Raw genomic sequence first — 27,197 nt, 5'->3', positions numbered from 1 at the left:
AGGCTGTGTGGAGAACACACAATCCATTAGGATAGGTACAATGTTTACTATTTTTATTCTGGGCCACACATTGTCCTGGGCAATTCTAATTTCACAAAACCATTTATTATGTAAACAGGGTAATTATTCCCATATTACAGAAAAAGAAATAGGCCCAGAGAGGTTACATAGCTTACCCTAAATCATAGACAAGCCAGAAATGGAACCCTGACCCTGGGCCCCAGAGGCCATTGTATTTGACCACTCTGTGACACTGCACAGGCTTTAGAGTCAGAATTAATTCAATTCCAGTTCAAATGACTTGTGAATACCTGTTTACTCTTTAATCATCTGAGAGAAATTCAAACTGAAACTAGGATTTAACTTCACACCTACCTGCAATTTGAAAGTTGGAGAATGCCAAGTGTAGGGAGGGACACAGGGAAAGAGAAACCTTCATGTAACTATGGAAGAGTTCCTGAGGGACTTCAGCTTTCATGGGGAGCACAAGAGACCTCAAAGTGGAAACCAGAGTTAGCAAGATAGAGGCCCCCACTAGCTGCTGTTCCGTAGATTCCTGCCCCAGCACCCACCAACCTATCTAGAGGAACTGGATGAGGGTTACATCACATGGTCAAGAGGGGAGGTGAGAAGACACTACTTTCCGAGGAAGATCTAGGTTTCAATATTATTCTGCTACTTACCAGCTTTTTTACCTTTACCAATCTCTGAGCCTAATTTTACCCATATGTAAAATGGGCATGAAAATAACTATTCAGTAAGTGCTCAGTGAGACAGGATATGTGAAAGAGGCAAGCAAATATCTGGGGCTCAGTGGAAATGAATAGGCCCCCTCCTTTCTGCACACCTGGGAGGTAGCCACTGTGTCTTATTCAGTCAACTCAGGTCCTTGTTCATTTTATTCTTTAATGTTGATAAAACCACCTATCTTTCAGGGAAGGTATAAGGTTTCAGTGAGATAACAGATTAAAAACAACTGTTTCGCAGGACATGGTGGTACACATCAGTAATTCCAGCTGCTCAGGAGGCTGAGGAAAGAAGATCACAAGTTTGAGTCCAGATTAGACAACTTGATGAGACCCTGTTTTACCTTATTTAATAAAATAAAGCTAAATTTAAAAAGTGGGCTGAGGGTGTAACTCAGTGGTAGATGCTTGTCTAGCATGTGCAAGGTCCTGGGTTTGATTCTCAGAACTGCAAAAACAAACCTATAAAAGGCACTCCACAGGTGCCTTTTACAGGTTTGGTTTTTTGTTTGTTTGTTTGTTTGTTGGGTACTGGATGGATGGATGGATGGATGGGTGGTGGTAGGATGACTCAGTGGCAGGATGTCAGGAGGATCATGATTTGTTCTACAGAAATATATACTCTGTACAAAACCAGGTGCTTTACAAGAGGGTTTTGTTGTATCTCTTTGCAGCCTTAGGTCTTGAGCACGGATTTAACATAGATGAGTAAAAATAGGTATAAACACACCCAGTTCTAGTCACATGATCTGCACTTACTACACTAGTGTCTGTGATTCATCCTGATGAAGACAGGTCTGTGTGAGCCAACAGTTCACCAACTGAGATCACACTGGTTTCTTGGGTCAAAGGATGAGATAGATAGGGGGATGGTGTGTGAATTGTAGGGTGAGCCTTTCCTGAATCACAGGGCATCTTGGAAATCCTAACTAGTGACGTTTCATAAAAAGAATTATAACTCAGATTTTCCCAGCACCCCTGACACTACTGCAAGAAGAAAGAGATACAAGTGAACAGCCAGCCCTGTTTTTACTGCAGTTCCATGCTATGTAAGTTCTGTGATAACTTAGCCCCTCTGAGTCCTTTATTCCCCCTGCAAAACAAAGGAGTTTGACACCCCCCCAGCTCTAAACTGTTCTGATCTTCTGAGAATCCTCCACATTGTCCATTAAAATATGGACTTTGGAAAATATATTAAATTTCTTCCCCATTTGTTCCCACAGAGTCTCTTTAAACCCACTTGAAGTGCATGCATGTGTTTACACCCTGGGGAAGTCACACTTTTTGGAGACAGGCAGGTGTGAGAAACTGGATATATAGATGATTAAAATCTAGTTCCTGCACCACAAGATAGGGATGACAAACATTAAAGTGGATTGACCTCAATAATCATGATAATTAAGGTCTATAAAGTTGGTTCCTCCCGACTCTAAAATGTTGCCTGGAGGAATTTGGGAAGCCTGCCCTTAGGAGGTGTTCTAGGATGTCACAAAGAAAAGTTGCTGAGGTCACAACCAGGAAAAGACTACAGGATGAGTAAGTGTGGCTGTCCTGGGGTGGTGAGATCTGGGCTAGGGCACAGCTACAATCTACCACAGTCATTCCACAGTGTCCAAAGGAGATTGATTCCAGGACCCTCACAGATACCCCCAATACACAGAGGTTCAAATACCTCAAATAAAATAATATAGTTGTTGCATATAATCTCTGCACATCTTCCCACATGTTTTAAGTCACTCTAGATCACTTATAATACCAATGTAAATGGTATATTAAGTAGTTGTTTTAGCCTGGCGCCGTGGTGCACGCCTGTAATCCCATTGGCTCGGTAAGCTGAGACAGGAGGACTGTGATTTCAAAGCCAGCCTCAGCAAAAAATTAGGCGCTAAGGGGCTGGGGATGTGGCTCAAGAGGTAGCGCGCTCGCCTGGCATGCCTGAGCCCCAGGTTCGATCCTCAGTACCACATACAAACAAAGATGTTGTGTCTGCTGAAAACTAAAAAATAAATTAAAAAGAAAAAAAATGAGGTGCTAAACACTTCAGAGAAGACCCTCTCTCTAAATAAAGTACAAAAAATAGGACTGGGGATGTGACTCTGTGGTTGAGGTGTTCAAACCCTATTACCCATCTCTTCCCCCAAAAAAGTTGTTTTACTGTACATGTTCAGTACAGATGCAATTTTGTTTCCAAATATTTTCAATCTGCAGTTGGTTAAATCTGAGGATGTGGAACTGATGGATATAGAGGGGCAACTGTATACTCCTTCTAAGACCCTGGCCCCAGGGTGGACATAAGATCCTCACCTGTGTATTGGACAACATCCTGGGAGAAGCAATGGGGTAATCATAAGTTACCATGTTATGAATATCAGTTGTTTTTTATTGAGCAATTACTAAATGCAGATCCTGGGCACTATCCACATGACAGCAGGGTTCCCTGAGGTATGCTATACAAGTCACTGGGGCATATGTGGTAACTTCAGAGAGAACACAGAGAAACATGTTTCCTAGTTATGCTTTCATGCTTAAATTTACCTTCTACTTGTGGCTGGTGGCATTTAGTTTTCATTTTCAATTTTAAGTTTTTTTTCTTTTCAATAAACATAAGTTCTAAAAATTGACTGCAGGAAAATATTTATTAAGTAAACATCCAGGTGATACAGCCATACTGCAAACATCGCAAGAAGATATGCAAATGACTGACATTCAGGAAATACTGTGCAGTAGCAATAAACACTTACTTCACTTGGGACTTTTTTGGTTGCAAGTAACAGACCCTATTCAGATTAGATTAAGCAAGATAAGAAAAGGTATCCTGACAAGGGAATTTCATAGGACACAAAGGAAGGAGTACAGAGGATAACCAGCAGGCCCCTGGAAGCGCTGTCCCCTCTTCTCTTCAGGCTCCTGTGGTTTCTCTCTGCACATCTTCTCTTGGGCAGAGCCATTTTCTCTACTACACTCACACGGTGGCTACCCCAGCCCCTACATCCACAGACGAACACACAAATTCACAGCTTCAAGGTTTGCATGTCTTCTTGCAAAGCCTGAAACAGCATCCCTGAATCTAGTGCCCACCTCTCATCCTTTCAGCTCCAATTGGAAGACTGAGGGGGTCAAGTTCTCAGAAAAGGGGTGACTCTGTTTTAAGCAGTCACCCTGATCAAGGGGTGTCTGCCTTAACACTCACTGCTCATAACCCAACGAGGTAGGGTTTACTCCACAGGTAGCAACATGAAGAGGTAGAAAAGTGAGTTCCTGGTCCCTTGGCAGGAAGTGAAAAGCCAAAACTGTCTATGTGATATGTGATACCATAGTTCATATATGTGATACCGTAGTTCTATGTAATACCATAGTTCAAATATGCTGCTCTAACCACCTGGTTACCATCAGCTAGGGTCCAGCCCATAGCTACTGTCCCAAAAACAGGTTACTGACCAAATGGGAGACATTTATCAAGATCAGCAAACCAGTGCTTGCCTAGCAAAGCAGAAACAAGAGTTCCAGCTTCATGGGAACACTGGCTTCAAAGAATGAAGATTTCTTAGAAGGAGTACAAGGCTCTAAAAATCCAGAGAAGCCTCCTTCAATCCCTTGAATCTAAGGCTACCAGGCTCACACAACAGGTACTTGTCTCAGGGTAAGATTTGAGTTTCTTTTAAATATACTTGCCAAAAATCATAAATAGGTATCCAGAGATCCTCAAGAGAATCTGACCCCTGCCAGACCTTAGGACTATAATCGTCCCTTCCACCTCCTGGAGACTTGATTGGGAGGGTCCTCCCAGAGACCAAGCAGGCTCCTTTCATGCAGAAACCTCTGGATCTTCCTAGCCTAAGTGCCTGTTTCAAATAGAAGCCTCTGGACATCAAGGTGCCCTGACCTGGACAAATCCAAATTTTGTGTAGGTGACTGTTTTAATTAGGGGCTGTTTGGGAGGCTGGCGGGGGGGCGCGTACTGGGGATTGAACTCAGGGGCACTTGACACCGAGCCACATCCCCAGCCCTATTTTGTGTTTTATTTAGAGACAGGGTCTCACTGAGTTACTTAGCATCTCACTTTTGCTGAAGCTGGCTGTGAACTCAAGGCCAGGCCTAGGAGCTGCTAAGACAGAAAGATTGCTGAGGTTGCCATCTTTCTCCCCCTCACTCAGAGCTGAGTGAGGCCCGAGGTAAAGCCTTTGCAGAGAGATACATATGCCTCCGGAAACCCATTCTGTTTTTTTTTTTATTGTTCATGTTTTATCTTCTCTGGTTGCCATTGGGACAGCCTGCTGAGCCACTTCCCCTGAGAAATGTCACAAAGGCCTTTTACCTGTGGGTGGAAAGAGGATGGCACCATCCTACATCAAACTCTGCCCCAAAGATTCTTCCACTCAGCAAATCTCTTTCCCAAAAACCCACTTTCGTCTTTAGCACTTGGGAGTCATTGCCCAGAGCTTTAGGCTGTTGCCCCTGGGGGGAGTACTGGGTGGCTCTGACTCTACCTCCAAAGTCAGAACCTGGCTCCTAGACCCATCAGACTTAGGGGCTCAGGATAAGTTCATCAGCCAAAGTTAGCATAGTATGTGCCCAAAAGCATATGAGGGGCTCATTCTAGCTCTGGCTTTTCCAGCAGTCCCTTGCTGCTCTCCTCCCTGCCTGAGTGAGGTTGCCTCCAAGCTTAATGAGTTACCACTGCCAGAGAGTAGGTGACCACAGCAAATATCCCTTCTTCCTCCAGCTCAATCCAGGATATGGATGAAAGAGAAGATTTGGGGCCTGACCCCAACAAGCAAGGGCTAATTTTTGAGAGAATCCACAGGGATCTGGTTGATTGGCATGACCACATCGGTGCCTGTGTCAGTGGTGACCCGGGAGCATTTCCGGCTGCTGCGCATATTGTAAAACTTTTCAGTGAGGTGTTTGCGGAACTTCTTGGTGAGGAAGCAGTAGATGACAGGGTCTAAGACACAGTTGGTGCTAAGGAGGCAGAGGGTGACCTGATGTGCATCGTTAATAGCCTGGTGGAAGTAGCTGTCCTGGTAGCCCAACTCAGCTAGGGTCCAGGGCAGCTGCACCACGTGGTGGGGCACGAAGCAGATGACGAACACCGCCAAGACCGCGCAGACCATCCACAGCGCCCGGCGCTTCACTTGTGCATTGTGCTTCTGCTGCACCGGCTGCAGGAGGAGCGTGCGGATAATGACCAGGTTGCAGAAGAGGATAATGAGGAAGACCAGGAAGAAGCTGAACACGATGAAGATGTGGATGACAAGGACCGGCACACTGCCCTTCTCGTAATGCTCAAAGCAACGGGTGATGTTGCCCGAGCCGACCTTATCCGTCACTATGTTGGTGGAGTCCAAGATAAGGAAGTAAGATGCAGCGGCCACAATGAACACCCAAATAACCAGGGACAAATAGATGCCACGTTTGCGGGTGGTGGCCTGAGCAGTCCTGATGGGCCGTGTGACTGCCTGGAAGCGGTTATAAGTGATGACTCCAAGGAAGGCCACGGAGCAGTAGGTGTTGATGAAGAAGAGGCAGCCAGCCACATTGCACAGAAATTTGGGTAGAATCCAGTTGCCCTGGTTGTAGTAATAGATGATCCACAGTGGCAGGGTGATCAGGAAGAGCAGGTCAGCCACAGTGAGGTTTAACATGAAGATCTTTATCTCATTTAGTTTCTTGGAAGGATACAAGTGGGCAAAGACCCATAGCACATAGCCATTGGCAATGACTCCCACCACAAAGATGATGCTGTAAATAATTGGGAAGAGAATGTATCGAAACTCGGAATCCACACGGGAGGAGCCATTTGGCTCCATTGCTGTAGGCTGAAAGGGTCAGCTGATCATAGGGTCCCGGGTGTGCCTGAAAGACCATACAAAGGTACTGGTTAATAAAGAACCAAGAAAAGTCTATCCTATTTCATCAACTCCAAGACTCCCTGCTGTGGTTTGAAACAATTTTGAAATTTAATTTTGAAACAATTAATTTTTTCTGATAAAATATGAATATTTTTCTATAGATAGAATTTGAAATTAAAATTTTGAGACCTCCCAAGTATATAGCACTATGGATGTATGCCACCATGCTTGGCAGAGGGCACATTTTATGTTGCTTCCTCAGCAGCAAAATTGGGATCTTTTCCTTTCCTCAAGATAGTTTTGCCATCTGATCTCGAAGATCCAGGATGATATTTCTCAAAGGGCAGGTCATAGAATTAGGGATGGAGGATAAGAATGCAGGAGAAAACTATTTTCACAATAATACCAAGGCATTATTTTCCTTTCCACTGTGTTGACATTTATACTAATGGTGCAAAAGCAATGGTAAGCAAAACTGATGGCTCCTTAGCACAAAGCAAGGAAGTGAGACCAAACTGTACTAGGAGTCATTGTATTCTTCACAGCCATGAACTGGCAGTGTAAAAATAATTGAAAAAATAAATAAAAAGTTAATTTGACTTTAAAATATCCTTCATAGCCAGGCATGGTGGCACAGCCTGTAATTCCAGCTAATTTCAAGTCTGAGACAGGAGGATGACTAGTTCAAAACCAGCCTGGAAAAATTAGCAAGACCCCATCTCAAAATGAAAAATAAAAAGGGCTGTGAGTGTAGCTCATTAGCAGAACCCTTGCCTAGCCTTTGCAAGGCCCTGGGTTTGATCACTAGTACCACAAAATAAATAAATAGATTAATTAAGTGTCCTTCATAAAGTGAGGAAAGTTCTTATTTTGGTCAACTTTAGTATACATTTTTAATATTCTGTGTGTAAAATGGGAAACACACATGAAAGACCTCTATAGCAAATGGAAACAAAATGATGGTCAGCAAACAGTACTTCTCTGATTGAGCTGTGAACTGAACGTTCTTCATGGGTCGCCCTTCCAAATGACTGACAAACTATGGTTTTTCAAATGTGGGGAATTGGCAGACATTTTCTCACATATAAATGAAGGAAGCCTGTCATCTCAAATGGTAGGATTAGTTGTCAATGATGAAATTTGAGTGTTCAAGGGACAATAGGAATTTTTTGTATCTACCAGCTTGAGCTTCACAGCTTTCTAATACTTAAAGAATTTTCTACCTGGGGTATAATTCAATGGTAGAGCACAAGCCCATGAATTACATGAGCCCATGGGTTCAATACCCAGCACCAAAAATTAAAATAAAAAGAATTTTCCAAGATTGCTGGAAATATTAACAAATGCAAATTTTATATTATATAATGAAAGGCTGACATTAGAAGACCTGCGTAAATCACTGAGCCAATATTTTCTGAATAAAATTATGTGTGGATTAAAGATCCATTCAAGTGGCAAGATAAACCAATATACTATAGTGTAAAGGGTTACAAAAAGGTTACAGCTGGGCACAATTGTGCACACCTGTAATCCCAGTGGCTCCCGAGGCTGAAACAGGAGAATTGCAAGTTTGAGGCCAGCTTGGGCAATTTAGAGAAACCAGTCTCAAAAAATAAAAAATAAAAAGGGGATGGGGATATAGCTCAGTGGTAGAGTCCCCCTGAATTCAATCCCTACTACAAAAAATAAATGTAAATAAATAAAAGTTCATGAATATGATTCACATCCTACATTGTAACTAATCTTTAAGAAATTACCATTTGTGCCAGGTGCAGTAGTGACACTCACCTATAAACCTAGTGATTTGGTAGACTGGCAGGAAGATCACAAATTCAAGACCAGCCTCATCAACTTAGCAAGATCCTGCTAAAGAAAAATTAAATTAAACTTAAAAGTGGCTGGGGATATAGCTCAGCGGGTAAATTGTCCCTGGATTAAATCTCTAGTACAGGGACAGGAGAAAAGAAGTGCACAGTGCACAGTTATATGAGGGCAGATTTCTTCACGTACTTCAACCCAAACAACACATCTCAACAGACAGAATGTAGAAGCAGATATGAGGATCCAGCTGTCTTCTGTTAAGCCCGATTCTAAAGAGGTTTATAAAAAATATAAATCAATGCCATTCCTCTCCTTAAATTGTTTATGTTTTAGAAAATCTAGTTATTTTTCCAAAAAAAGTTATGTTAATATGGAAGGAATTTATTAATGGATTTTTAATTTTTTAAAAATATTTTTTAATTGTAGTGGACACAATACCTTTATTTTATTTATTTATATGTGGTGCTGAGAGGCTGGGGATATAGCTCAGTTGGTAGAGTGATTGCCTTGCATGCACAAGGCCCTGGGTTCAATCCCCAGCACCACAAAAAAGAAAAAAAATAAATATATGTGGTGCTGAGGGTCAAACCCAGGGCCTCACAAGTACTAGGCGAGCTCTCTACCGTGGAGCCAAAATCCCAGCCCCATAATAGGTTTCTAAATTTAAAAATGAAAATGTTTAGAATGTCTTAGCTTTCATTTTGAATATGGTAAATATTGATGAATATACTCTATATAAACCAAAACTTTCTGGGGGCTCTCAATAATTTTTTTTTCATGTCGTGTGCACGGGTGTGGGTATGTGTGTGCATGCATGTCTACCTGTCTTACTGGGTATTGAATCCAGGTCTGACCCAAGCTAGGCGAGTGTTCTACCACTGAGCTGCATTCCCAGTGTGCCCTTAATAATTTTTAAGGATAGAAAAGACTCCTGAGAGAGCCAGGCGAGGTGGTGCTTGCCTGTAATCCCTGTGGCTCAAGAAGCTGAGGCAGGAAAATCAAAAATTCAAAGCCAGCCTCAGCAACAGTGAGGCGCTAAGCAACTCAATGAGACCCTGTCTCTAAATAAAATACAAAATAGGGCTGGGATGTGCTCAGTGGTTGAGTGCCTCTGAGTCCCTGGTACCCCCCAAAAAAAAGATTGCTAAGAGATTTGAATAGTGCTGCTCCACAGTCTCAGCTCCCCTTTCCTTTAAGCCCTCACCTGGGACTCTCATACTGTGCAGGACTCTGTCTACGACAAGATGGTCAGCTCTGAGAGACCTCAGGGTGAGGGCAGCCTACAGGGCAAGGCGCTTACTCTAGTTCTTTGGAGAAGTCATGTCCCTTTCCCCCAACCCACACAGGAAGTGCCTTCCTCTTCTTTGGGTTCTTCTTCTTTGGGTTTTCCTTCTTCTTTGGGCTCTGGCTCAATAGGGTGAGGGCAACTATTTTTGGAAATATTTTTAGGACATCATGTGTCTTGCCCACTGTGCCAGGCCTGCCCACGCCTCAGGGCCAGGGTGAGGGTAAGGCAAGTAAAGCACTTACTGGGTACAAAGTGTAAAGCAGAGCACTAAAACTTCAGTAATCAAGAGGAAAAAAAATGTTTGTTTGGTTTTTTTTTTTAGTGCTGGGCACTCTACCACTGAGCTACATCCCCAACCCTTTTTATTTTATTTTATTTTACTCCACTTTATTTTATTTTTCCCAACCCTTTTTATTTTGAGACAGGAGCTCACTAAATTACCCAGGCTAGCCTTGAACTTGTGATCTTCCTGCCTCAGCCTCCTGAGTAGCTGAGATTATAGGTATGCACCATTGTGCCTATCTGGGAAATAATACTTTAATGCAATATTTTTAAAAATCAAAAGGAGTATTACTGATTCTCCCTTTTCCCTGGCAATCTCCCAATCCTGTCTTCACTTAAATTTTTGATATTTTGTTCATCATGAATTTTTTTGCATTAATTTTGATTTTTTTTAAAAATTTTTAATACCACCATGTGAACATGGAGTACACACTGATTAGCCCAATTCACCTGCCCAGTCACCCATTCTTGGATTTGTTAGACAAGCACTTGGGGCTCCAGGACCTGAGCAGGGTACTGAGGCCTCAGAAAATAATCCTTGTCCCCTGCCCTTGCGTGACTCACACACCATTTTGCAAGAGAGAGATTCAGAGATAGATAGATTCAGTGATAAGTGCTCTGATGATGGAGGTGGCAGGTGTAGTGGGAATTCACAGAAGTGGTGCCCAGAGCAATCTTAAGGGTGAGGAATGACCTGGGATGAGGGGAGCAGGAGAGCTGGCCTCATGAAGGGAAAAGAATCCCAGATAGAGGGGACAGCGTGTGCATAGTTCCACAAGAACAGAAGATGTACCTTGTTCTGAGGAACTTGAGACCTTCAGTTTGGTGAAAACATAAAATCTGAGGGAGGTAAAGAGATAAAGGGCTATAAAAGTAAACACTGGTCAATCAGGGTCTTGAATGTCAGGCTAAGTAGTAAATACAGAGGTTCCTCCACCTACAAGGGGATCATATCCCAATAAACTCACCATAAGTTGAAAATGGCATAAATGAATATTGATTTACTACATCTAACTTAACTTAGCAACAAGTACACTATAGAGTCTTGGTGATTTCCCCCTTGTGATCACACGACTTCCAGGGAGCTGTGGTTCACTGCCATTGCCCATCATGAGACAGTATTATTGATTCTCCCTTTTCCCTGGCATTAATTGTGATCCTGTCTTCACTTAAATTCAAAATCTGAAGTATGTTTTCTACTGAATACACATCAATTTTGCACCATTGCAAAGCTGAAAAAATCTTAAATTGAGCCAGCGTAAACCAAGGGCCATCTGTACTCTATCTGTAGAAAATGTGGAGTCACTGAAGGATTCTAAGTAAGGAAGAGAAAAGGCTGGACCTGAGTTTGGGGAAAATGGCTTTGACATCTCAGCTATATAAAGAATAAACTTTAAGGGCTGCAGATGAGGGGCAGAGAGACAACACATAGACAGCCACAATTATCTGAAGAGCTAGAGGCCTGGTTCTGGCAGACTGAATAGATAGAAATGGATAGTTGTGAGATTTATTTGGGAAATTTGATGGAAAGACATGGTGACAAATAGGATATTGATTGAGAGAAAGGGAGTAATCAAGGAGAACTGCTAGGTTTCTGAGCCAGATGACTGGGGCTCTGGTGGTCTGTCTCCATGGAGATGATACTGAGAAGGAATAGCATAGAGGGGTGAGGAGAATGCATTCATTTAGAGACATCACATTTGGGGTGCCTCTGAAACATTTAGGAAGATCAAGTTTAAACTCCTAAGAGCCGAACATCAAAGGAATAAAAGGCAGAGAAACCTATGGAGACAGCAGAGGTAGGTTGGAGAGGTTGGAAGAGAACCAGATCTGCCATGCCAGAGATCTAAGGAAAGAAATTTTCAAAAGCATAAGATCAAGTGGTCAACAATGTGGAAAGCCACAGGGAGACCAATAAACAAACAAACAACAACAACAAAAAAAACACCAAACACTGAATGTGGCAATATAGAAATCCATCTTGTGTGATCAGAGAGCAGCTTCTAAGGCTGAGCTGAGGAGTGAGAAGAGAACAAGGGGAATGTCAAATTCTCGTTTATGAAGTTCAGTTGAGTAACCAAATGCTGGGTATGGACCTTGTTTGGATCCTGATTCAAATAAATCAATTGAAAAAAAAAACCCTGTTTTTTAGACAATTGGGAAACTAAAGAACAAACTAAATAAATATTAGAATTAAGATATTAGCTGGGTATTGTGGTGCACACCTGCAATCCCAGCAACTCAGAAGGCTAAGGCAGGAGGATCACCAGTTCAAGACCAGCCTCAGTAATTTAACAAGACCCTGTCTTAAAATGAAATTATTAAAGGGGATGGAGATATAGTTCGGTGGTACAGTACCCTTGGGTTCATCCTCAGTACTGCCAGAAAAAGAAAAAGAAAAGAAATTAGCACCAGGGCTGAGATGTGGCTAACCTGAGTGAGATCCTGGGTTCAATTCCCAGCACCACCCCCAAAAATATTTATGTTAATTATGTTAGATATGATAGTGAGGTTATAATTATTTTTTAACTCCTTATGTATTTGATTCACATACTGAAGCATTCATTGATAAAATTGTATACAACCTTGTATTTGCCTACTCCAGGAAATATGGGCCTATATGCCAACCTTCAGCTCAAAATCGGCTTCCCAGAAACCCCACCTTGAAGAGTGGACACTCGGGTTTGTCTCACTGTGGAGCCTCCCGAGTCCACATGGCCCCCACAGGAGGCCCAGGAGAGATGGGCTTCTTCCTTCCAATTACAGGGCCAGAATCAGTGTGGGGGTCCTTGGTAGAACCCTGGCTTTCCCAAAGCTATTGCCCTTGGTGCCCACAGGACCCATCACCCTGGCTCATCCCATTTCTGCTGCCCTCCGTTCAATCCCAGGTTCCTGGGCCCCATGTGACTCCTTCTCCCTTGGTCTCTCCTCCCTTAGTGCCTAGTTGCACCTTGTTGATCAATAGAACTTTGAAGTCATCCAAAATGTAACCAGTGTGTCTCCTCTGGGGTTGGGGCTCACACCTGTGTGCTTTTATTTTTGCTATTTCTCTGCCTAGAACATCCCTCCCTCCTTCTCTTTGCCTGGCTGACTATGGAACAGCCTAAGATTGTTCAAACCTCAATTCCTCCAGATCATTTTCCCTCATTCTCCCTGCCTCCTACATCCATGTCCCCACCCCCAGGCCTTTGGGTTTCCTTCACTCATGGCTTTTTAATCTTATTGAAATTGCCTGCATGTGTCCTCTCTGCCTTCCAGAAGCAGAGACCAAGTTCGTTCATTCACCTCACAGTTATTGACATCCTGCGGGTGAGGGCACTACTCTGGGAATACTGCAGGAATGAAATAGATGAGGTTTCTGTTCTCAGGAGTTTATTCTCTACTTGGGGGAGTAAACTAAAAACATGTAAAAAGAGCTGAGGGTGTGGTTCAGTGGTAGAGCATTTGCCTAGCATGTGGGAGGTCCTTGTTGCCATCCCTAGTACTAAAATAATAAATAAATAAATTAATAACTTTTAAAAGGTAGAGAGATAAAGAAATAATTTCAAATTGTAATGAATTCAATAAAGAAAAAAATTTTTAAATGGTGACATGATGAAGATTGGGAAGAGGGCTGCTTTCAGGAGTGCTCTACCACTGAGCTACAACCCCAACCCTTTTTGAGATAGAGTCTCCCTACGTTGCTCAGGTTGGTCTCAAACTTGCCATCCTCCTGCCTCAGCCTCTTGTGTAGCTGGCATAACAGATGTGCACTACCACACCAGGCAGAGAGCTGCTTTAAATAGAGTGGTCAGGAAAGGCTTCTCAGAGAAGTAACATGAAAGAAACCAGAGATAGATTTACCATGAGGTCTGTGGCCCTTAAGTTTCCAGGACCCCTCCTCAGTCCTATATATAATAACGTATTTGATATCTTTTCTTCATAGAGTTCCCCCACAAATTTTATATGCTTTAAGGATCTGCAAAGCCTGTACTTTCCCTGGGCTGAAATTTTAAAAGTGAGAAGGAATAAGTCAGAGGGCAATCTGGAAGAAGGATATTCCAGGAGAAAGGATGTGCCAAGGGCCTGGGTGGGAATAAGTCCATCACATTCTGAGGGAAGGATGAGTTTGTCATGTTTAAGGAACTAAAAGGTTAGTGTAGCCCTAAAGCAGTGAGAAATGGGAACACTGAAATGTGATCAGAAGGCAACAGGCCTAGGCCCAGTTTGCATCTTGTCCTGTGATCATCTCAGAGTTTCTGGAGTGTTATTAAGCAGAGAAGTCACACCATTTGCCTGGCATTAGTTGCTGGGCAGAGAATAGAGGGCAGGAGGCAAGAGTGGAAAACAGAGAGACAGACTGTTTTGGAGGTAAGAGATTGTGGTGGCATGAACCAGAGAGTGGCATTTCCAATTCCTCTCTCCATCCCCAGCACTCAATAAGAGCTTTGCCAGAGTAGGAGTTTGGGAAATATTTGTCCACTGAGCAAATACCCAGCAACCCACAGGATTACCTGTACTCCCAGAGCAGCTGCCTGAGTGGGTAGAGCGAGCCCTCTACCACTTTTTTACCTAAATAATGGTCCTTGGACCAGCAACAGCATGTTAGAAATGCAGAACTCATGCCCCACCCAGATCTGCTGTTTCAGAATCTGTATTTTAACAAGATTCCCAGGTGATTCATATACACACCAAAGTCTGAGAGATAACTTGCTCAACACAGACCAGCTAGAGACTTGTTTGATCTAACACTGTCCATGGCTCCCCCATTGCCCAGAATAAGTCCAAGCTTCTCTCCCATCTCATCTCCCACAATTCTGTACTACTCATACTCTACCCTAGCTGTGCTGAACTTCTTTGCTGCTTCCCTAAAAAATCCTCCTGTTTTATGCCTTTGTACAAGCTGTACCCTCACTGAGAACGCCCTTTGCCTATTGCTCTACCTAGAAAAATCTTACCCTCTCTGACCTAATCTAGAGTGTTTCTACCAGATGAGGTGGCACATGTTATAATCCCAGGGACTTGGGAGACTGAGGCAGGAGGATCACAAGTTCAAGGTTAGCCACTTTAGCCGGACCCTCAGCAAATTAGTAAGATTCTGCCTCAAAAATAAAAAAAATAAAAGGGCTGGGGATGTAGCTCAGGAGAATGTTTGCCTCACTTGCACATGCCCTGGGTTTGATCTCCAGTCCTGCAAACAAACAAGCCAAGAGTGCTTCCTCTGGGATGCCTTCCCTGATTGCCACAGGCAAAATGGAGTTGCCTCCTTGTCTAGGACACTGGCACTGGGCACACTGTTCAGCACAGCCCCTGACACAATACATTTTAAACATTGACTTCTGCGACTATTTCCTCACCAAAATGGAAACTTATTGAGAGAAGGGACTAATCTTTTTCATCCCCTTATCCCCAGTGTCAGGCACTAGGGAAAGAAGGAGGAAGGAAGGAAGGAAGGAAGGGAGGGAGGGAAAGACTAAGCCTCCAACAACTATTCCAGGGATCCTGACACAGTCCCTCTAGGGGAGGTACATGGTGGGTGGGTGGGATGGGAAGAACAAAGCTCTGGAGGCAGAAAGACCAGGGTTTCTTCCTGGATCACCATTTACTTGCTATGGGAATCCCAGGCAAGTGAACTCCATCTTTTCATTGGTAAAAGTCTTATAATTCGTTAAATGGTTCCATATGTGTGAGGCCCTGAGTTCAATCCCCAGTACCACAAAAAACAACCAACCTCCAGGAGCAGTGGCTCACACCTGTATTCCTAGTAGCTCAGGAGGTTGAGGCAGGGGGATCACAAATTCAAAGCCAACCTCAGCAATGGTGAGGTACTAAGTAACTCAGTGAAACCCTGTCTCTAAATAAAATACAAAATAGGGCTGGGGATGTGGCTCAGTGGTTGAGTGCCCCTGAGTTCAATCCCTGGTTACTCCCCACCCAAAAAAAAAAAAAAAATCCAACCAACATAAAAATGATTCCAAAGATGAATGCAAAGTGACTAGAACAGTACCTGGGCCCCAGGTCTTCCTCTCCTCATTGGCCCAACAGCTTGGAGCCAGGGGAGTCTTTGGTTAACCACTGACCCAGGAACTCTGACCCACATACTGGCTCTCCCACAAGCTCCAGATGGAGCCTCCACCTAATGCCAACAAAGCTTTCAAAAGCTCAGGAAGAAGACAAGCATTTGGAGGGAGAGGTGGCTCAGACCACTCAATTTAACACATGGGCACAGTTCCCTGATGGATCAAAACTGGGCAGCTGGCCCAAGCCCTGTCCTCAGCTGGGGGTGGGACAGGGAGGCCATAAATATTCATAGAGACAGAAGAATTCTAATTCTGTCATCCGGATCTCCCACCTTCTGCCCTGCACAGCGTTCAGCCTCCATCTCCAATGGAAACATTCCCAGCTCCTATGAACCTGGAGAAGGGGCTCCCATTCACTGATAGACGGTCAGACATGAGAGACCATCAGGAACTGGCAGAAGAAAATATGTGCTGGTTAATTCCACAGTGTAGACTGTGAGTCTGGAAGTTGGATTCACCATTCAGGCCAGCCCCTAACATTGGGGACAGTTGAGGTCAAGAAGAGAAATGTCTAAATATTTATAAGCTATAAGACAGATATATCCAAATTCATCTACATTCCTTATATCAGCAACTCCTTACAGCCCTGCAGGCCTGAGAGTGCATTCACCAGTTGAGTTTGAGCTAGAAGCTGGGGCTGGGGGACACATACAGGATCCCTATGGGCACACCCACTTGTGTTCAAGAACCTCTTGCTCTGTAGGGAGTATGTGGTTGAAGAGGAACCTGAGTCACCCACCTAAACTCAAGGCACTGAATACCATCTACCAGGGAAATGTAGACATTTCTTACTCATAATCATATTTCCAGCTCAAATCAGCTTTGCAAGATGGTTTTACATCCATTTTTTTTTAGAGAGAGTGGAGAGAGAGAGAGAGAGAGAGAGAGAGAGAGAGAGAGAGAGAGAATTTTTTAATATTTATTTTTTTTTAGTTTTTCGGCAGGCACAACATCTTTGTTTGTATGTGGTGCTGAGGATCGAACCCGGGCCGCACGCATGCCAGGCGAGCGCGCCACCACTTGAGCCACATCCCCAGCCCCAACATCCATTTTTTTCCAAATAAAATGCCTATTTTTCCAGGGGGAAAAAAGTGAGGTTAGAGAAAAAAATAGACTTTTGCATAGTCACAGAGAGTGACGGACTGGACATCTTTTTTATTTTATTTTATTTTATTTTTTAGTGTTGGTACTGGGGATGGAGCCCAGGGTCTTGTGCATACTATGCAAGCACTCTACCACTGAGCTACATCCCCAGTCTTTTTTATTTTTTATTTTGGGACAGCCTCACTAAATTGTTGAGGCTGGCCTTGAACTTGTGATCCTCCTGCCTCAGCTTCCCAAGTAGCTAGGATTACAGGGGTGTGCCACCACACCTAGGTATTTTGAACTCCAAAGACCATCTTGACTCTCATAGGCCAAGGTGTGGCCCCTGCTAGAAGCCAACAGTTTTTTGGCCAACTCCTTCACTTATAGGCTTGTCCTGTGGCCCAAGAATAGAAGTTCCAGACGCTGTAAAGCCCCAGAAAGAGATGCCTTTTATCTGGGACCTTGATTTTACCTTTATAACCTGAAGTCAGAAAGGGAAAAAGGCAAAAGGAAGACAGGCTCTGCTCTGTATCCACCTGACTCTTGCCTTGCATCAGAGCTGGGATCAAATTCTTCTTCAAACAGTAAACTCATTCTGTGACCCTGAGTCTCCATTTCCTCATTGGCAAAATGAAGATTTGAAAATGGACCTTTAAAAAAGGAGAATTAGGGGCTGGGGATGTATCTCAATGGTAGAGCACTTGCTTCACATGCACGAGGCCTTGGGTTGGATCCCCAGGATCCCCAGCACTACCACCCCCCAAAAAAAGAAAGAATTAGTTTAAAAATAAAATTCCATTTACAATAGTATTAAAAATAAGCCAAGCTGGGTGTTATGGCACATGCCTGTAATCCCAGCAACTTGAGAAGTTGAGGCAGGAGGATCATAAACTCAAAGCCAGCCTTAGCCATTTAGGAAGACCCTAAGCAATTTAGCGAAATCCTGTCTTTTTTTTTAAAAAAAAAAAAAAGGTGGGGGGGGGATTGGGCTGGGGATGTTGCTCAGTGGTTTGAGCCCCTTTGGGTTCAATTCCTTTAAAAAAAAAAAAAGAGCAAGGCCCAGTGGTGCATGCCTATAATGAGACTGAGGCAGGAGGATGGCAAGTTCAAGGCCAGTTTCCCCAACTTAGTCAGATCCTGTCTCAAAATAGAAGATAAAAAGGCTCGGATGTAGCTCAGTGGTAGAGCACCCTGGGTTCAATCTCCCGTGCTGCAAAAATAAAATTAAATACTCAGGAATAGGCTTAGTCAAGGACTGAAGCCTTATACACTGAAATATACAGAACATTATGAAAAGAAATGAAAGGCAACAGAAGACCATTTCCAATTCTCCTCCCTGGAGACCCCACCTTGACACCAGGTATGCATATTACACTGATGTGACTCAGCCTCCACTCAACTGGTCTAGGAAATCCCCATAGAATTGGGGGACCTAGAGCCTAACCAGGTTCTCTCCTGCTCCAGATACCCAGGTGGCACCTGTCTGTGAGTCACTCTCCCTCACCTTGCTTCCTGGAATAACCTGGGCAGGGAAGAGGGAGTGAGGAGATGCCTCCATCCCTGGGCCTCCCAAGCACAGGGTAGTGGCTTTTGTTATACCAGAAATTGCAAGCACTTCTTCCCAGCCTGGAAGTCCTGGGTTTTGCTGGTGCCCTCAGGGCCAGTCCAGGGCCTAGCCCAGGGGAGGACATGGAGTACGATCACTGTCCCTGAAGAGTCTGCTCTCAGCTCTCTTCTTTCCTGGTTGAGGCTCTCCCAACTTTCTTCATCTACAAAATGATGACAAAAAAACCTTCACAGGGTAGTTGTGACAGCCAAATGAAGCAATTTGCTTAACAGCCGGGCACTCTCTTACCTACTGTTCTCAGAAACATGTATTAATAAGCAAATCAGCTATATACCAAGCTAGTTATGTCTCTTTTGGAAGAAGCCAGGGGTGGTTGGAGAGAAAGCACCGCAATTGGAATTGAGGGTTTGGTTCTCTGGTCTCAACAGTGTCATATACAACCTCAAGTAAGTCTCTTGCCAGCTCTGAGCCTTGGGACTTTTATCTGCAAAATGGGGTTCCCTGACTACCTTGACACATTGCTGTAAAAGGAAGTAAGATTATCGGGGGGTGGGGTGACAGAAAGTTTGGTAAACAGTAAAGCACTTAGAAAATTGAAATAGACTTTTTAAATCAGAAAGGGCACTGCACATTTCTGTCATCAGCCATCTGAGCTCAGCTTCAAACCTGGGCCCTAAGGATCCCCCTTTTGAAAACTAAGAGGGAGGGGAAGAACAGCTTCTCATGTATTCATTCTTTTTCTCTCTGTCTCTCTCTCTCCCCTTCCCCCATACACAGACACACAGACACACACACACACACACACACACACACACACACACACACACACGTGTCTGGCTCCATATTCCCCCTTGACTGAAGACACACAGACATACCACCCTTTCAGCTGGCTTTGTTGGCAATCCTGCTTCTGGGAACTGTCAGAGCAATACCAGTCCCACCTGTAGGCACCACTTCACGCACCATGGACAAAAACCAGACCCAACTCCCTATCTGGCCCTCACAACCAGATACCCATGCACACAGAAAAAGACACCAGAGGCTTCTTTTACTCTTGTCATGCTGCTGGGGAACCCAAGAGTGGCTGTTCAGGGAGGTGGCTGTGCTAGGAGCCCAGCATTTGTCTTTGGGAAGTGCTTCGCTCCCAACACAGCTCCCAGGACCCATTAGGAGAGCTCCCAGGCTGTGGCTCAGTTGTTGCCCTCCTGGGCCAGAGCCTCCACCCACTAGGGTGCCCAGTATGGAAAGGGTGGGGGGGCATCAAAAAAAAAAAAAAAAAAGAAAAGAAAAAGCTCTCCTCTTTAACAAAATCTTGTTCACAGGCCTGGGGTGAGGAGAGGGAAGTCCCTGGTCCCCGTAAAAGGACAAACACAGGATCTCAGTCTCGCATCATATCCCTTTTCTACCCCAACACCAATCAAGAAGAAACCCAGTTCTGGAGGCACGTTTTATCATTAACACCATGGACTAAGGATCTCTTACCCAAACCTTCATTGATCAGATGGAGAAACTAGGGGTTGCCCAAAGTGACCTCAGTGTCAGGGTTGGATCGGGGCTTGTGGCTCACTGCTCATTCTCTACAAACTACAGCATACCACTTTATCATCAGGTGTTCAATGAGTGTTATTGGTATGTTCTTACTACATGCCAAACTCTACTAAGGGCAAGGAGAAAACGAATTCCTAAGGCATTTCCTTATCCTAAGGCATTTACAGTAAGAATTACAGTGTCCTTATTAGCAATGCATGTTGGCTAATATACTAATGTTGGCTCACATTAGTATATCATTTTACAATTAACAAAACACTTCCTACCCAGCTTCTTACATCGTCCTCTCCACAAACCCAAAAGATCAGTATTTTAATCCCCAATCTACAAAAAAGGAAAGAGGCTCTTGAATTATCCAAGGACCCAGCTTGTCAGCAATCAAAACTCTGGGTACCCACCAGAGGACCACAGCCAGTCACCTCCAGAGGCGACTTCCCTTTCTGGCCAGGTTGTCGGCAGGCAAAGAAAGACAAATGTCTCTTTCTTTAGCTTTCCTGGCAGAAACCAACCTACCCCATGCCAGGTTTTAAGCACCTGGGACACAGCTGGGCATTTAGTTAGAGGTCATGAAAACCGCCTGGTGTTTAAGAGAGAGCCTGCTGTTCCCTCAATCTTCCCTTCATTCCAGGTAGTAAGCTCTGATCACTGGCCCCATAATTGGACTTTCTGACAATGAAAGAAAGGAGGTGCCAGCCTGAGCTTTGTCACTAGCAACTGAAATATGATGGCAAAACTGGTGGCGGGCCTGGTCCTTCATACCAATATGCTGGTTATCTTCATCATCCTCCAGGGAAACCCAGCATTTTGTGAGTCCCTAAGTACCCAGCCCTGTACAAGACCCTTCCTCCTCTCTTGACAATCCCACCAGGGAGATGGCATTAGCCTCATTTAACAATTTGGGAAACTGAACAGAGAGTGGGTATGACTTGACCAAAAAACACACAGCTAGTAAAGCAGATAGCATTCGGCTTCCTAAATCCAAGTAGCCCCTTCTCATCACCATCATCACCTCCTAGTGAGTCCTCTGAGGTCACCTCAGCTCTGCCTTGGTCTCAGAATACAAAAGAAGTGTGCTGGGCTCCCTGAAAATGTTTGGTCACAAGATGTTCTTTCTAGGCCTAAGAAAGATGCCGGAGTAGTCCCTTAAAAACAGAAACAGTAGGCACGGTGGCACATGCCTGTGATCCCATCGACTCAGGAGGTTGAGGCAGGAGGATTGCAAGTTAAAGGCCAGCCTGGACAATTTAGCAAGACCCTAATGGAAAAATCTTAGAGTAAAAAATAAAAAGGACTGGGACTGTAGCTCAGTAGTTAAGTGTCCTGGGTTCAATTCCTAGTACAAAAAAAAAAAAGAAGAAGAAAGAAAGAAAAGTAAAAACAGAACCACCATTTGCAGCCAGTGGGCACAATCTTGGCCTCCTGAGGACATTTTCATAAACTTTCCCCTTTCCCAGCCGGACTGGGACCCCCCCCCTTACCTGTCACAGGGCCAGTCGTTAAGCCGAGGAGCCTGTCTCTCTGGGTCTGGGCCCTAGTTCCAGCCTCTATGCCGTCTTCTGGCAATTGCAGAAGTGAGGAAAAAGAACATATCACTGCCAAGTCACCCCCAGGAGGAAATGCAGTGACCCTAGGGCCTCTTCGACAGATGCCACAGGAACCTCCAAGCTGACCCACCAAGGCCCTGGGCATTGGGCAGAGCTTCTTGAGGAGCTAGGGGCGGGGTAGAGTGTGGGCAGCTCTGCAGGACCAGAGAGGCAAGGCCAAAGAGAGAGAAGCAAGAAAAGTATGAGGGGGTGTGCTCAGGAGAGACGGAAGAGTGAGAAAGAGGAAAAAGGAGAAGAGACCAAAAAACACTTAGCCAGCCGGGAGGGTGGGAGGAAGTCAGGAAGGAAAGGAGAGGGCCGAGGAAGAGATGGAGGGAGAAGGACAGAGGGAGGTAAACAGAAGTCCAAGAGAGGCATGAGGGAGCAAAGAGCAAGACGGAGGGAGTTAAGAGAGAGAGAGAGAGGTGGAGTGTAATGCGTAAGTGCTCATCAGTGTCTGTGTGTCTCAGTGCGGGGAGAAATTGAGAGCCAGGGAGCAGGAAAGGGAGCGGCCACCAGGATATAGGAAGGATGGGAAGAGGGAGCTTGCAGCACTGCTGTGGTCAGTAGCATGATTGGACAGGGCAGCCCTGGCGACCAAGAAACCCTGAGGCCCCAAAATCCTTGGGGACAGAGCACTGCAGGGCTCAGGGGAGGACCCTGAGCTGGAGATTGGCAGCAAGACAGTTCATGGAGAAGAGTGTGGGCAGTTGAGAGGGTGAACACAGGTGAACTTGTGTGTGTGTGTGTGTGTGTGTGTGTGTGTGTGTGAGAGAGAGAGAGAGAGAGAAGTGGGAGGAATTTGGGGTAACAAAGTTTCTAATCCACTTACCCATGCATTTATTCAATCAACCAAGCAACATTTACTGAGAAGCCCTTGTGGTGGATACTGTCTAAGGAAACAAGTCCCTCAAATATAAGCTGATCTAATACTCCCTTGAGCAGAGAGGGAAACTGTGGCCCAGAAAGGACCAGGTCTCACAGTGAGGCAGGTGCAAAACAGTCAGGAGTGCAGGGTTCTGGCTCTTGATTCAGTGTCCAGCCTCAGCTCCACTCTGATTGTCTGGGCTTGCCACTTCCTACTGTTCAGATCCCTTCTCCTGTTCCTTATCAAAGCCAAAAATGGCTCCTTTGACAGGTGTTTCAGCTCTAAAAACCAGAGCCAAAAGTCTAGTCATTCTCCCCAGCTCCATCCCCATCACAGGAAGACGCACTCAAACCACCCCATACACACACTTGTAAATACCATCATGGAGATGATCACTCAGGTGCCCATTCTACTCTCCCTGTCACTCGGCGTCTGCCCCCACACACCTCCTTCCTCATGCTCATTCACCCACACTGCTCCACACATTCTTCTTAGGTCCTAAGACACACCCCAGACCTCAGTCAGAGATCTCCAAAGAGGTTCAATTTGGTCGTCTCTCCTTGTCTCTCTTGCTCAAGGGCCCTGAGATGCAACATGACCTGGTCTGTTTGCTGCCTTTAACCTTCATGCAAACTATTTCCCTGGAAGATGAGGCCCCAGCTCTGCTTCCCAACTTGAATCATTCTTCCCCAAATGGCATTACCTCCTCAGCCCTCCTTTGGCCTCCAAGTCTGGGAGAGCTGATCCTATGGATCAGCCAGCTTCCATCAGCCAATCTTCAGGACTCCCAGCTCAAAGTCCAGGACTGTTTGGCTCAGCCTGTTTTCCAATAGTCCCTTCCACATGTACACATGTATCAACTGTGTATCAGGATCTTTTTTGAAATTAATAAGCAAGGTAGGCCAGGAATGGTGGCCCACCCTGTAATCCCAGAGGCTTGAGAGGCTGAGGCAGGAGGATCATGAGTTCAAAGCCGGCCTCAGCAACTCAGCAAGGCCCTAAGCATCTCAGCAAGATCCTGTCTCTAAATAAATATATTAAAAAGGGCTGGGGATGTGGCTCAGTGGTTCAATCCCAGGTACTGGGGGAGGAAAAAGCAAGGTAGGTAGGTGGATGTTACTACAACATTTTACAAATAAGGAAAGTGAGGTCAGCTCTTTCATTCCCATGCCATAGCCATTCTGATAACAAATTCTATCAGCTCTATTTTAAAGTATATCCAAGTTTGAATCTAATCAAACCTCTAGATTTAACCTAAAGGGACAGAGGAATAAATTTGAGGGCCCCACAAGGAAGCAATCAGCCACACCCAGAATGCAGGACATTCTATGGAACAATGGATCCACTTATTTCAAATAAGTCACATGAAAACAAAAAACAAACAAAGGAGGGCACTGTTCCAGATAAAAGGGACATAGGAGATACAAAGATCTAAGACAACACACGGCTCTTGTTTGGAACCCAGATCATCAAATCAACTGTAAAAGGACATAAGTACTAGGTAGGGTCCTGGACAGAGAAGGCACACCCACAGTGGGCATTTGGGGACATAGGGTTTCTCTCTTTCTCCCTTTTCTTTTTAGAGAGATGTGGACAGGGCCAGAGACCCAAAGGAATGGTGTAGTCTTCAGCAGCTGCCAAGGATGAGAAGCCTGTGTCATAGCACAACTGAGAAGAGGAAGCAGCTCCTGGAACCCAAAGAGGGTGGTTGTCTGGGAAGGTCCACCTGACAGTAGCTGTGACCTTGGGTAGAAAGCTGCTGCCGACCCTTAGTGTTGCAGCAGGAAGGGAAACAAGAAATAAATACCCCCACTGCTGTATTCTTCCATCTTGTGATGGTTTTCTCATGCCTCGGTTTGGCTGACTCTTACAGTCAGCTTCAGGGGTAGTGTGAGATGGAACGTGGCGAGTGAAAGATATGGAAAATGACAATCCCTGGGGAAAAGGCAAACATAATCCTTTTCCAGTGACAATGAACCCCAGAGGAAGAAGATAAGCTTGGGACTTTCCATCCTTTCCCAGCAACACTTTTACAACCTGTTTCCTGACTGCCCAAACATACATGTTCTGCAGAAGTCTCCAATGATTAAGTCACTCTTATTGTAAACTATAAAATGCAGACCCCTCTTGTAACTGGGGGCCATTTTCTATCCCCAAAATGAGTCCCTCCAATGCCTGATTGATTGACTCTGCAGCTTAATAAATGGCATCACTAAATCTGTTGAGGTATGCTCCTGTCTCTGTTACTTTTGCGGAGAATGGGTCTGGAGGATGAAACAAGTTGTCCAAGACACAGACATACTTGAGAAAATAAGAGAAATTGAAATATGGACAGTATTTTAGATTATTCTAAAACATTACTATTGGGCTTGGGATGTGGCTCAAGTGGTAGCGCGCTCGCCTGGCATGCGTGTGGCCCGGGTTCAATCCTCAGCACCACATACAAACAAAGATGTTGTGTCCACCGAGAACTAAAAAAAAAATAAATATTAAAAAATTCTCTCTCTCTCTGTCACTCTTTCTTAAAAAATAAAAAATAAATAAATAAATAAAACATTACTATTAATTTTATTAAGTGAAAATGGTGGTGTTATTATATAATAAAATCTCTCTATGTGTACAACACACACACACACATATGGAAATATATATATGGAAATATTTAGGGATGAAATTACAGAGATTTTCTGTAAAAATATTACAGCAAATTAAGAAGAGGGCTGGGAGCATAGTTCAATGGTAGAGCAATTACATAGCATGGCCCTGCATTCAATCCCCATCACTGCAGGAAGGAAGGAAGGAAGGAAGGAAGGAAGGAAGGAAGGAAGGAAGGAAGGAAGGAGGGAGGAAGGGAGGAAAGAAAGAAAGAAGTAAAGAGAGAAAGAAAGGAGAAAGAAAAGAAAGTAAAGAGAAAGAAGAAAAGGAAACAAGGAAGAAAGAGAGAGAGAGAGAGATACCAGGCATAGAGATACATGTCTGTATTTGCAGTTACTCAGGAGGCTGAGGCAAGAGGATTACAAATTTAAGGCCAGCCTTAGCAATTTATTTGGCTATCTCAAAATAGTTATCCCTGTTTCAAAATAAAAATTTTAAAAGCCTGGGGGGTGTAGCTTGTGGTAGAGTGCTCATGAGGCCCTGGATTTGATCCCCAGGAGCCCGCCAAAAAAAAAAAAAAGAGAGAGAGAGAGAATTCTAGCAAGAGGGAAGAAGAGAAACAGAAAAGAAATAGAGAATGTTGCTGAATATTGATAATTATAGAATCTGGGAAAAGTTATTATAGTAGTCTGAATAACAGACTTAAAGATATCAGGTCCTGTGGGGCTGGGGATATAGCTCAGTTGGTAGAGTGCTTGCTTCTCATGCACAGGCCCTGGGTTCAATCCACAGTAACACACACACACACACACACACAAATTAACTACCATTTGACCCAGCTATCCCACTCCTCTGTCTATACCCGAAGGACTTAAAAACAACATACTGTAGGGACACAGCCACATCAATGTTTATAGCAGCACAATTCACAATAGATAAACTATGGAAACTAGATGCCCTCCAGTAGCTGAATGGATAAAGAAAATGTGGTATATATACACAATGGAATATTATTCAGCATTAAAAGAGAAGAAAATCATGGCATTTGCAAGTAAATGGATGGAGTTGGAGAATATAATGCTAAGTGAAGTTAGCCAATCCCAGAAAAACAAATACCGACTGTTTTCTCTGATATAAGAAGGCTGATTCATAATGGGGTTGTGGGGGAGCATGGGAGGATTAGACAAACTCTAGATAGGGCAAAAGGGGTATGAGGGAAAGGGAGGGGGAATAGGTGTAGAAAAGATGGTGGAATGTGATGGACATCATTACCCTAAGTACATGTATGAAGACACGAATAGTGTGACTCTACTTTGTATACAACCAGAAATAAGAAAGATTGTGTTCTATATGTGTAATATGAAACATAATGCATTCTGCTGTCATATATAACAAATTAGAATAACAAATAAATAAATAAATACATTTTTTAAAAAGATATTAGGTCCTAACCCTGAAATCTGTAAAGATTACTTTTTATTTTTTATTCAATTTAATTGATTGATTGATAAATACTAGGGATTTAAGCCAGCGGCGCTTTACCACCAAGTTATACCCCAGCCCTTTTTATTTTTTTTTTTGAGATAGAGTCTCCATAATTGCTGAGGCTGATCTCCAACTTTCTTTTCTCTCTCTCTCTTTTTTAATATTTTAGTTGTTGGACCTTTATTTTATTTATTTGTAAGTGGTGCTGAAAATCGAACCCAGGGCCTCATCCAAGCATTCTCCACTGAGCCATAACTCCAGCCCCTGATCTCCAACTTTCAATCCTCCTGTCATCAGCCTCTCAAATCACTGGGATTATAGGCATGTGCCACCATGCCCAGCTAAATTAATGATCTTTCTTTTTTAACTTTATTTTGTTTATTTATATTTATGTGGTGCTGAGGATCGAACCCAGGG

At 44.0% G+C, this 27,197-nt stretch overlaps 1 protein-coding gene across 2 annotated transcripts; it reads right to left on the bottom strand.

Moving 5' to 3' along the window:
• Window positions 1–3,218: 3,218 nt before the first annotated feature.
• On the bottom strand, window positions 3,219–21,806 carry Ptafr (platelet activating factor receptor). Of its 2 annotated transcripts, XM_076863125.2 has the most exons (3): window positions 21,728–21,806; window positions 8,387–8,464; window positions 3,219–6,602 (listed from the first exon to the last, which is right to left on the bottom strand). In XM_076863125.2, exon 3 carries the CDS (start codon window positions 6,554–6,556, stop codon window positions 5,528–5,530), a length of 1,029 nt encoding a protein of 342 aa, XP_076719240.1. In that variant the 5' UTR covers window positions 6,557–6,602; window positions 8,387–8,464; window positions 21,728–21,806; the 3' UTR covers window positions 3,219–5,527. The 2 variants fall into 2 exon arrangements, with proteins under 2 accessions (XP_076719240.1, XP_076719239.1); XM_076863124.2 differs by lacking the exon at window positions 8,387–8,464 and having other exon boundaries at window positions 21,728–21,803.
• Between the last annotated feature and the right edge of the window lie 5,391 nt (window positions 21,807–27,197).

This window comes from Callospermophilus lateralis, chromosome 7 (assembly GCF_048772815.1).
Source record: "Callospermophilus lateralis isolate mCalLat2 chromosome 7, mCalLat2.hap1, whole genome shotgun sequence".
NCBI classification, from domain to species: Eukaryota; Metazoa; Chordata; class Mammalia; order Rodentia; family Sciuridae; genus Callospermophilus; species Callospermophilus lateralis.
This window is presented reverse-complemented; position numbering and strand designations above follow the sequence as displayed.